This window comes from Colius striatus, chromosome 11 (assembly GCF_028858725.1).
Source record: "Colius striatus isolate bColStr4 chromosome 11, bColStr4.1.hap1, whole genome shotgun sequence".
NCBI lineage: Eukaryota > Metazoa > Chordata > Aves > Coliiformes > Coliidae > Colius > Colius striatus.
Genome location: NC_084769.1, coordinates 11,967,874 through 11,980,138, shown reverse-complemented (window position 1 = coordinate 11,980,138; position 12,265 = coordinate 11,967,874). Strand labels below are relative to the sequence as shown.

The window sequence follows — 12,265 nt, the reverse complement described above, 5'->3', positions numbered from 1 at the left end:
TTATTCTCTATTATCATTGCTAACTTTGTTATTTGGCTACCCCTGGAATTGACAATGTTTAAAGAACCTTATCCACAGTAATGCCAAAATCCCTTGCTCTACTTAATTTAAATTACATTCTCCATTAACATATTGCATAGGGATTCTCAAATACTCAGTTGCATTTATTACTTTCTGATAGTCAATCAAGAACTAACCCAGACACTGTGCTCAGCACTGCAACATCTCCCCAGTGCTGGAAACTGAACAACACTCATTCTGCTTCAATGAAGTTTTTCAAGCAGAAAGTTGTTCTGTGAACAATACATACCATGAATAAGTCTCCTACCATTCCTAGCACTTATGACATTTGACACGGAGCAGTGACAAAAAACTGCAAAATCCATTCCCTTCATTTCTTAAGTCAACCTATGATGAACAGAAGCCTGAAGAAATGCTATGTGCTCAATTCTCATTCTCACCATTCTTGTTTTTTCCCCTTCTCCAAGAGCGTGATATGGAGACATAAATCAGTAGCCTCAATTCTTCACACACTCACCCACCTCCCAAGTTAACAGAAAAGATGAAAACCAGCTGCCTTCTAATTTGCCTCCGTTCTAAGTGATTCCCACATTTATCAATATTTCATCTAGCTATTTTTTTGGCACTAGCAATTTCCACATCAGTTAGAAGCAAAAGGGTGTCTATGAATAGGAGGGGGGAACATAAATATAACTCCTACACAAAAGAAAAAACCAAACCCACTTCCTTTGCCTTTAAGGATTTTTCTTTTTCACTCATGATATGACTGGAAGAAGAAGAAAGCTCCTAATTAACTAATTCTTCAGTGTTCAGACAAAAATTGACCACTCTTAGAAAACAAATTCAGTACACATAAAAAAGCCAAAGTCAATATATACCTCAAAGGATACATGGAAAAGGTTGCTTTTTTCCTCACCTACCGAGAGCTTCCAGGTTCTGTGCATGCAACACTGGGATCCAAAACAACCAGCTCAGGATACTTCTAAGGTTCCAGATCCACAGGTTGAATACTGCTTGCCTGGATAGCAAGTAAGAGAAAATTATTTCAAAAAGCTCTTGGAAGGAAGAACTGTAGTTTTATCCTAGGAACAGAATATGCACACACACTCCCTCCATAGCACAGGGAAGGTCTGTGCTGGCTCCTTAGTAACCAGCTTTCTGTTTTGTTGACTGGACTGCTAGAAAACACTAGGGAAAAAGAGAAGCATGGCTTGGCAGTAACACCCTGCACTCTGAAGGCATGAGTTGAGCCACTATCAATTTGTGTGAGAAAGGGTAGCTACAGTGACCTTTGACAGGGTACTTCGTCTTTCCAAGACAGAGTTCCTCATCTCTTTGCTTGTAAAAGTATAGGACCTTTGATATTTGGAAACTTCTTGTACCAGGAGCTGTGTCTGTTGGTGCTTGTACACCAACATGAACAGGCTTCTAATCGTCAGTCAAGAGGGAACTTAGATCCCAAAGTTAAGTATCAGTTGCTACCAAATCAAGTACCAGCTCCTCCTTCCCATCCTCTGTTCTCATGTTCTTACCCTTCCTGTTTTACTAACTCTAGTATTCACCCACAAAAGGAGGTAGTTGGATCAAGACTGAAAGTAAAAATCATATTACATTCAAAAGGACAAGAATTTGGAGTTTGGATATCTTCCTCTCTTCCAAGACACAACTTTTCAAAGGTCACTGCCTATATGCTGTCTTAGAAATACTTTCTAGGCTAATGTCACAATCTTCAAGTTCTTTAAGACAACAGGGTATGGACTTGGTCTATTATGCTAGAATCATGTCTAATCTCAGGTAAAAGCTGGTAGCATGCTTCACTAACTAATTAAGCCTATCTTTGTACACAGTTCAGCAGTCAGTTGATTTGCTAATATGAAGTATCTTATGCAAAAAAACCCCTCCTCAGGATAGATAGATAGAAAATCCTACCACACATGAGTAACTAATTTGATAAGAGGATGGTAAAAATTTAGATGACTGTACCTGGCTTACCAAGGTGTCAACAGCATATCCAAAGAAGCAGAAAATGTCAGTAGAACGTATTTTGCCTCTGTGTACTGGTACATGGGCAGTTTCTACCACTTTGGATATCAGATGACCAGCCATCCTCAAAGACATCCCAGAGAAGACAGGAATAAAACTCACAAACTACATAGAACCAAAGTTTCTTCTGTGTGGATATACACTGGACAACTACATTGTCAGACTCATAGTGTAACATTAATTTCCTGTCTCTTAGAGATTTGGTCTGGCAGGTAAGTATGATTCTCAGCCTTGTCACCTCTGGGTATCAATATTTCTAATAGTATTACCTATTTTTTTAAATTTTGAAAATAAGTGTCTGTATTTAGTACATTTCTCCAATATCCAAAAGATACAGGAGGTACCTTCTGTGAATTGTAGTGACAGCAGAGATCTCCACACGTACATAAGAAAACTATCAAGACAAGGGTCATATCAAGGAGCCTTTCTGGCATGGAGTGCAAAAAACCCCAACTACAGAGCTGCTCAAATAGCTTGGGAAATTCTGGGACTCTAGCTGTACAGCAAGCTAACATACATCATCATATGAGTTATTTCTGGCACTACCCATTTACTAATAGGCTTTTGTAACAGATTACAAGTGTAATTATGATTCAACATGTATTTTTTTTCCACAGTCAAGTGTTTGCCTGCAGAGAGCCAAGCTGCCATTAGCAAAGCTCTAATGCAAGCTGCAGAGACAAAACCTGAGTTAGACTACTTTCAACTCCAGTTAAAAAACTTAATGCTCCTTTCATCTTCAAAGACAAATTATCCAGTTATAAAAGCAAATTGTTGCAGAAGCTCTACAAGGCAGGCAGAAAGTTCAAATGCAATTATACTCCTTCTAAAAAGGACTTCCAAGGAATAGATGTGCTGCAGTAAGGAACATGACACTGAAGAAGATTACTGCTTTTTAAAAATACATTTGATGTCACAATCTTTAAAACCAAGAGCAGTTGTCTTATCTACTCCAAATAGCTAGGCAGATATTCTACAGCCTGGAGTATTAAGAACATACATCATACAGGCTCACAGTATATAGCAATAGATTAAGAGGTGTAGGACATTGTGATTTCCATGAAAGATCAGCAGACAGAGATTGTCACATCAGAAAAAAAATCATATTTTCATTCAGAATTGGGATGATAGAGACAGATTTGTAACCCAAGTTGAATGAGCTGTCCAAATTTATAAACTACAAACCAGGAGTACAGACAGAGTGTTCAGTTTTGGGAGACGCTCTAAGAGGTCCTCATCTTACCCAGAGTTGAGAATGAAAGAAGGAAAACTAATAAACCAATAACATAATGGCAGAATTGCAGACAGATTAGGTGGAAAGGATGGAAAAGTCTATTTTTTTTTATTTCACATGAATTTAGAGAATTTTGTATTAAATACAATAACACAGTATAAAACAGCCTCTATCATTAAAAGCGGAATTCAGTTTGAAGTGACATTTTTCTTACGCACTGTTTACAGAGAAATAACTTTAGGTTTGGTGTCTGTGATTCCCAGCTCTCTATCCCTCCAAAAAAGTGACATTTCAGTGTGAGCTTCCCCTCCCTGTCTCATCTTAAGGTAGGTGTCGAAAAGGGGAAGACTTCAATGAGTATTATCTTCTCAGCTGGCACTCAGACAAGCTATGATTGAGAGGAAAAAACACCCCATGGAATACATAAAAACTGAATTAATTACAAAATAGCAATTATTTCTTCAGAAATATACACTTTAAAATGAGTCATCTTCAAATATGATCATCATTATCACAATCTAAGCTAGATACTGAAATTTATGTTATTACAAGACATTTGTACTATCCTGTTTCCTTAACCAAAACAGTCAGTCTAACTAGAATAGTATATTTAAAGTTAGCACGTTCATGCCAAGACACTGTACCTTCAGTTATTTACTTTTCTTCCCTCTGCCTCTGAATACCTTTGGGATATGTCTTCATAAAGCAGCTATTGAATTAAAATGAAAATTATTGAAAATGGATATTTTGCAATATGTATTCAAGATACTTTAAAGGTACAATTTTGGGCCAACTAATCAATATAGGGAAAAAAAATTAATCTATTTACCTCACTGAAGCCAAAATCCTTCCCTAGGTAACTCTCCCTAAATCTAAAGGTCAATGGATTCAATGAGTATGTAATGTTTCCAATTCAAACTACTTGTGTTCTTTAGATGAAAACAGGCTAATGATCAGATCCAGACTGGGTATATTTCCAAGGACCCCATATGGTCTGAAAAACTTTGAGAAGAATAGTCATGGTAATGATAAGCACCAGTTGATCCAGCCAAAATATGAAGCTGTTCATATCTGAGTCAGAGTCATCCAAACCTGACTTTTCTCATAAAAATCAGCATTTCTATATTGCCCCAGTCTTCTACATTGTAAGTCAAGCTGTTAAAGAAGAACAAAGGATTCTTCTACCCTCTTCCCACATAAGTTTCACAGAATTATAGAATGGTAGGGGTTAGAAGGGACCTTTAGAGATCATCTAGTACAATTCCCCTGTAGAAGCAGGTCCACCTAGATCAGGTCACACAGAAACGTGTCCAGACGGGTCTTGGAGACCTCCAAGGAGGGAGACTCCCCACCCTCCCTGGGCAGCCTGTGCCAGGGCTCCCTCACCTGAACAGTAAAGCACTCTCACAGTAAAAATTGCTATATCTATTTATTTCTATTTCTATTTAAAATTTCTATTTCTTTTCTTTTCTTAGTGGGTTGCTTATTCAGTCTGTCCCAAAAAGTTCAAGTCCAAGAACTTCTGCAGATTTATTTAAATTATTTTGTTTGTTTTTTTAAAATGTATCCTAATTTAGACAGACATGACTAGTGTGCTTTTCATCTTAAAATATGTTCTATACAGCTAAAACTTAAGGGGCTTGTGTTTATTTTCAGAGCACACTTAACTACAAAATCTGCAGTATGGCAATTTTTACAAGAAAAAATGGAAATAAGAACTCCAATGCCACAATATTTGTAACATGAAACAGGTTTGGTTTTTCTTCTAACCAGAGCTTGGCTCTGCTTTTCAAAGGGAAAAAGCATTCAGTTACAAAACCAAAATAATTCTTGGTCATAAGGTGAATATAAGGCGACTTGGACAACAGGCAAGATGAAATACTGACTGTACTGTGCTATGCTCACACTCAAGTGGTCACTTTCAAGTAAATGGTTCAGTTGCACCTTTCTATCAGAAAGACAATAAACACAGACACGAAGGAACATACATATGTGAATCCCACTCTGGTAAAAAGTTGTGTTTGCTTCAGTGTAGGCAAGTAGGGGGGGTGTCTGTTTCTTTTCCTAAAAACACTTGAATGCAGTTTTTTAACAATTACAAACAGCTCAAAGTAAAAATGAGCAGAGAAGCAAGTAGAGCACAGAAAGAAGGAGCTCAAAGCAGTAGTCCATCAAGCCAATTATTTGTCTAAGTTCCTCACCACCTTTTTCCCCAAATACAACTAAGAGGGAAAACCATCAAACAAGTAACAGCTAGTATCCCCACTGGAAGACTGCTATCTTCTATAGAGTTCAGCTGCAATGGTATTCATGTTCCCTTAAGCCTCTGTTTGAACAATGTCACTATGGAAACAGATCTGTGATGCCTTCCACCTTATGGGACGTTCTCTATTTAAACTCTTTTCTTCCATTTTCAACAAAGCCATTCAGTGAACCTCAACTAATCCAAGATGCTGTTAGGGGCGAGCTTTTCGTTTGGTTTCTCGTTTTTTTTTCCCCTTCACTACCTCGTCTCTTCCAAAAGGTTCTCTTCCCAACTAATGCCATCTGACAAGTTTTATTTGACTCTCATCTCTTTGGTTCCTAGCTCAGAAAATATTTTTTGCATTATATTTATTGCCAAACAGATTCTATAGTTCTTATTCCTCCCCCCTTTCCAAGTGACATAGTTTTCATTGGAAATTCCACTCATTCAACAGCAAGTTTTTCATTTTGGTTTTAGCTGCTAGGAATCTGCCTGCATTTACATCAGATGTGCCTCTAAGTTCTCTCTTGAGAATTCCTAGGTTAGAGGTATGAAGGGTTACACCTCTGCAATCCCAACAGTTTATCAGCTCCAGATGCATATGGAATCCCAAATCCTGTGTTTACATATCCCAAATATTAGAACCCTTTTGGGGAACAGAGAACAGGAGAGGAGTTGAGAAGCTTCAAGGTCACTTCATACAAATGAAAGAGGATAAATCTGAGTTTGCCCTCACTGCATTCAAATCTGGTGCACAGTCACGAGTCATAGCAATGCTTTTGCTAACTAAGCAAATGCTATATAGCCTCTGCAGTGGTCAGTGAAATGCCTGCTACAATCCTGCATCTAAGTAGATACAAGCCAAACATTATTTAACCTTTGAGGGTTTTTGTAATACTGCCTATAAATAATTTAAAGCAAGGCTACAAAAGATATTAAGGGAAGTTTCTGGTACTTTCCAGTGTGGGAGGAAGATGGAGTCTCATCAGCTCACATGAGAATTTTGTGAAGAGAAGAATGGGAACTATAAAACAGTTTTATTTTATTTGCTTACTAGCTTTGATATTCTGGGTTGGCTGAGGAAGCAGAAGACATGGCAACACAGTTGCCTAAAACATGTCCTGGCTCTCAGAATTCTCAAGGTGGACTGGTATAAATACAAAGGCAACTGCAATTAACTATCCAAATGAGCTTCATAACAAAGAACTAATCAAAACCTGCTTACAGCCTCCACTGGAGCAAAGCAATGTATGTATGCTGATGCTTTAAGAACAAGTGAAACTAGAGGAAAGCATACAACTCAGGCATTCCCCCTTTATATATTGAACTGCAGTATTTCTAGGCTTTCATTGCACAACCTGTCTGATGGAGGCAGGAGCAGCACAATTCACAAGCAATAGTCATTGGGATTCTGTTGTTGTATCAAATGCAAATAAGAGTTACTCTTGGGACCCTTATGGGAAATTAGTTTCTTTCATGTTGTTGCTATGGCAAATTTATATTTTCTTTACTCTTACAATACACCATCTAACAGCTCGTGTGAGGTGTAAAACATGGCATAATTTAGTAAGAGATTTAACGTGCTATTTTCCCTGATACTTTTGGTTTGCTGAGGAACAAGTTTGAGACATAGCCAAGGAGAGGACCTGCACACCTATACAAACCTTGTATGTTCAAGACTTTCAACCCAAGAAGGTAAAACACATTCGTATTTGTCCACATATCTAACCATGGAAGAAGCAGCCTTGTTTCCTATTTTCACACAGATCAGGAACCTGTCATCCTATTTCAGTCCATAGGTAACTACTAGACTTGGCCTAAAGTAAAATATTACATTCTGTTACTCCTCATGTTCTCAAACTACTAATTCTTCAGAAGTCATCTCTGCAACTACTACACTGCATCATCATCTCTTGCCATTGAACGACTAATCACGCTGCTGATTTTCAGGGACTCCAAAGCTGAAATCTAAAAGGAGGAACTAAAAAGTACTAGGCTAATTCAACTTGTCACCACAGCTCAGCTGTCACTAGGTAAGATCAGGGCATTTCCAGAAACCCTGTACATAAGGCCATCAGTGCTTCCAGCTTCTTTTTGCACAGCTGGCAAAGCAGCACACCAAGAAGTCAGCTGTGCCTTTGGAGAGGAACAGTTCTACACTCAAAGTTGCTGTTTTGCATCCTAATTGGGTTAACTTCCATGTCTATAGGCCCTACTGGTTCATCTTCTTTGCCACTGTAAACATCCCCCTGGCTGGGTTTTAGCCCCACTCTTGATAACATACTGTTAACAGATATCAAACAAATAAAATCAAACAGAAAACCACATAAATAAAACAATTCTGAGTAACAAGAGGATGAGATAAACAGATACTGAAGGTCATAGGTGCAAAATGAACAGTGAATATCTTTAGGTTAGAAGTCAGAGGAATGCTTCCAATATGGCAGAGAAGCAGCTTCCCCCTAACTAAAGAAAGAAGCCTAATTCCACTTAGAGTAGGAAAGAGGCTGTAAGGCACAGCTTTTGTAAGCAAGGCTGGACAGGCCTCCCTGGACCACTGGGTCTCATTCCCTGCAAGGACAGTTACTGAGTTGGATGGTTTTGTGTACCACATTATTCAGTATGTTGTGCAGTTCCCTCTGAAATTACTGAAAGTTGTGTTTACATTTCTGAGGGCAGATCTGGGCAATTTGCCTTTAGCCTCATACCACTGAATACACTTGCCTCCCTCCCTCCCTACCCACAACTTGAAGAATTAAGCTGGAAATGTAAATCTCCATTGCAGATTCTCTTGGTGTAGACAAACTAAGCCAAGATGCTGTCTACTCCTCTCAAACATCTATAGCAACAAACCCATTTTGGAGTAATTTCTTCTCCTATGGGGGATACTTATCAATGACACTGATATGTATTTTCTCTCCATGTTAATTTGATTTTGTAATCCAAACAGGAGCAAGATATTGATTGCTTCTGTATTCTTCAGGCTGCTGTGGGTCCTCAGAAGACAGTCAAAGCAGTGAAATGAATTTATAACACTAGTTTTTCTCCAAGACTCTCTCCCACGAAGTTTTGGTGATTCTTCCACTAGAGAGTCCCATTAATTACCACACGGGAACATTGATCAGATATACACAAGACATAAATCATTCATCAGGGATTTATTTGGTTTAGAACTAGAACAGAAGGAGCTGGCATCCTCCAATTGTGCCTTGTGTGTATCATTTCAAATTTCTATGGCATTTTTACTGGCCTGGCTGTAGACAGGAGCAGGGAGGGCTCAGTAGAGCAGCTGATGAAGGACAGGTCACAAACTGAATTCAAGTCAAGTAGATCAAGTGAGTCTTTGCCAAAACCATGAGCTTCTCCCTGCTTCACTGCACACTACCAGCCTAGAGGTTATAGCAAGTGTATACCCAACAATTAAACCCATGTCTAAACAGAAGCTTCTATTTCAAGGTTTAGAAGAAAATTAATTTGATTATTAAGAGGAAAATGGAGAATTACAGCCTTGTTGGCACAAGCAGTAGTAGAACCAGCTGTCCATCCTCCTGCAAAGACGATGGATGTTGCAATAAGAACCACATTTGCTGTAAGAAATCTCATAGAACATTACTAGTAATCTCTAACATCTCAGATTTAGAACATGTCCTGGCTCAGAACCACTGCAATGTCAGAGCTTCCTCACAACAAAAAACCCCCTGTTATTAAAGTTTGAAACTGGCCAAAGCTTTTATTCCCATGGCAGTTTATTATCTCCCTCTCTTCTAGTGATAAAAGTCCATCACTACAACAGTCTCTATAGGTTATATGTTAAAACACGTGCAGTAACAGTTCAGAGTAACAGCATCCACCTTCCAATAAAGCACTTTCTGTGCAAGCCACTGGTGGCATGTGGGTCTCGAGGTCAGTAAAACACACCATCTTGTTTCATCTTGATCTCTTCTGACATTAAGAGACATCAATAGGTAAGAAAGGAAGAAAACTGTGCCCTAGCATGTTCATAGGTAGAATCATGCATTTCTGTGGTTGTGGTATGAAACAGTAATGCACTCAGGGAATTTTCCATCTCATTCCTTCTGTTACAGTGTACAAAAGCATGTACACAACTGTTTGCACAGAGAACAGCTCATCTAGGCACAGTTGGACTGGTTTTAAAATGAGTTAGTGAAACGGCACAGCTTGCCAATCCCACCAAGAAAGTAAGTTAATTTTCAGTTTATTAGGATAGGGACTTCCCACTGAATCCACTTCCTTTCCCTTCAGAGAAAGAAAACATTTTTCTAGGTGCAAAAGAACTCCAATCCAAAAGAGGAACTGCGTTGTGACACTCCCAGTCTCCCAGATGATTCTTCTGCCCAAGAAGCCTTCATTTTATATATTGATATATGGAAGAAATCCCCTTGTAAAGAAAACGAGATTAGAGGTTAATCTTTGCTTTAACAATAAAAATAAGAAGCTACTTCACAAACCATTTCAGTCTCATGGGTTAAATGGAACCAGCTGTATAGGCAGCCATCATGCAAACAAAACAGTGTGGTGCTAAAAAGAAGGTATTTCTTGGCCAGTTGAAGAAGTGGATAGAATGCTACACTATTGCCACAAAGCTTCAATGAGGAAGGTTAGAAAGGACAGTTCAGCCATTTATTCTGTCCCACTGTATGCTGCCAGCAATTCAGTTTAGCCCTTTCACACCTCTGTTAAGAATGATCATTGCTATCTCAGTGAAATACGAAATAGAAGGATTTAGGAAGACAATTCCTAAATGGTAGTGTCTCGAGAATTTCTAACAGTTGCTGCCTGCTGCATTGACTGAACTCAAGTCTCTGAATTAAATCCTGCGAAATCCAGTATTTACCCCAAGAAACATGTCTGGGATTATCCCATAGAATCCACATGCACAGGATACATGCAGCTACAAAAGACAGCTCCCTGCTGACTGGAGGAGAAGCAGGTATTACAGGGCTTTTAAGTATCTGCAAGCAATATAGATATCATATCCTTTTACTGCATTACTCTATAGACTCCAATAAATCTACAGAACTCAGTTTACCACAAGGCTACTGTTTTTCAGAGCAACTGACCCAATGACTGGTACTTATTTGCCGAGACAAGCTCCATTAAAAACCAAAAAAGAGGAAAATCCACACTGCTCCCCCTCATCACCACAAAGATGACATCTTGTTGCCAATCTGCCTGCCAGGAAACCATCTGGAAACAATATCAATACCACAATCTATAGGCATCCCTCCAATGCATTAATCAGGTCATCAGAGTTCAATAACTGACGGCATCTTTAAGAACTGGAAAGGATAAAGCTGTGGTAAAAAGGCACAGTCAAGGTCAATCCCCAGGGCCTAGTTAGTTCTTCCTCTCTTCTGTTATTTTCCCTTTTTCTTTAAAAGACATACAACATTAGCACTTTTTCCCCCTCAGTGTTTGGGTTTAGATTTACCATTTCAGAGAGCTTCGAAGTGCAAGCAAGGCCTCTCAGTTTGACGCACATGCACGTAATAGAAAACATCTACAGACTCACTGAAGCAAATGCAAGTCCTCTCCCACATGAGCCAGGAGTTGCAGACTTCTGCCTTGACAGTAGAGTCAGTCATACACACCCTTACAAGGGCATTAAAAATGTCTGGAGAGAATTAAATGAGGCATGCCAATGATTTGGAGATTGGGGAAATATATTTAAAAGTATAAATACATACATTTCTGGTAGCCAAAAGATATAAAAAGTTCAGTTAGAGATGGTTACAAGGTTTCTTATCACACAGAGGAGTTCATTTAAGGGGAAGCTAGAATTACCAGATGTTGAAGTTGAGAAATACACACCAAAACCCAGGACCTGGAACCTGAAGCTGCAGAAATCTAAATTTGAGTGTACTTTTCCACTAAAGCATAAAAAAAGATAATAAATGAGGAAAAATAAAATATTGCATGCAATTTTGGTCTCCTGTCTTTCTCAGATGACAAAAAAATGGTGGTTTCTAAGAGATATGTTTTAACAATACAAGTTATTGAGCATGTTATATAAGACATATACTTGCGTCTTATATGAAAAGACACTTCTGAAAAATAAGGAATAAAAGACAAAGCACAACAAATCCTCCCTCCCCAATTAAAGAAACAAACAAATCACAACTATTCAGCTTTATCAGTTCAGTACAGCTCTCTAAAAAACAGTTTCATATACATAAAAGCACACTGGAAGTAAGCAGCTGTTCCTTAGCTTGGACCAAACTCTTTGGGGGCAGTGATAAGATTCTTCTTCAGTGTTTGCACAGCAGCTGGCACAACACAACTCAAACTTAATTGTTGTACTGTGTAACTCCATAATACAAAAGGAAGTAATCAGTCTTTGTTCTAAATTTAACCAGAACCATTCAAAATAACAGCATCAACTCCTGACACTGGACTTCAACTCAGGTTTTGTTTTCACAAGTTGAGATTCAATATTTGCCAAACAGTTCAAAACTTTTCTTTATTTCTAGCAAGCTCATTTCTTTTTTCAGTTTGCTGAAGTCTTCCTGCCTCCTGTAAGCCTGGAAAATTTGCAGAGCAGTTTTCCTAAAAAGCATGTTCAAGTTCTCTCACTTGAAGATGTAAAAGAGTGAATTACTTTGTTATCTGGAAGCAACAAGGTACAGGGAGCCCATGTAAAGTTTAAAGAGTGATTTTTAACCTTACTTGTTTTTTCAGGCTACAGACTTCCAAAGGTAGCT

At 38.5% G+C, this 12,265-nt stretch overlaps 1 protein-coding gene across 4 annotated transcripts in view; it reads right to left on the bottom strand.

Moving 5' to 3' along the window:
- Positions 1 to 12,265, bottom strand: part of MYLK (myosin light chain kinase) — a 218,824-nt gene that overhangs the window by 192,883 nt on the left and 13,676 nt on the right. The window contains exon 1 of one of the 4 annotated variants that reach the window (XM_062004611.1): positions 938 to 1,011. The exons of 2 other annotated variants lie outside the window; for them this stretch is intronic. In XM_062004611.1, the coding sequence (XP_061860595.1) occupies positions 938 to 965 (28 nt within the window). In that variant the 5' untranslated portion in view covers positions 966 to 1,011. Of the gene's footprint in view, positions 1 to 937; positions 1,012 to 12,265 lie in introns of those variants that run through there. One more of the 4 variants, XM_062004614.1, reaches the window with a different exon arrangement.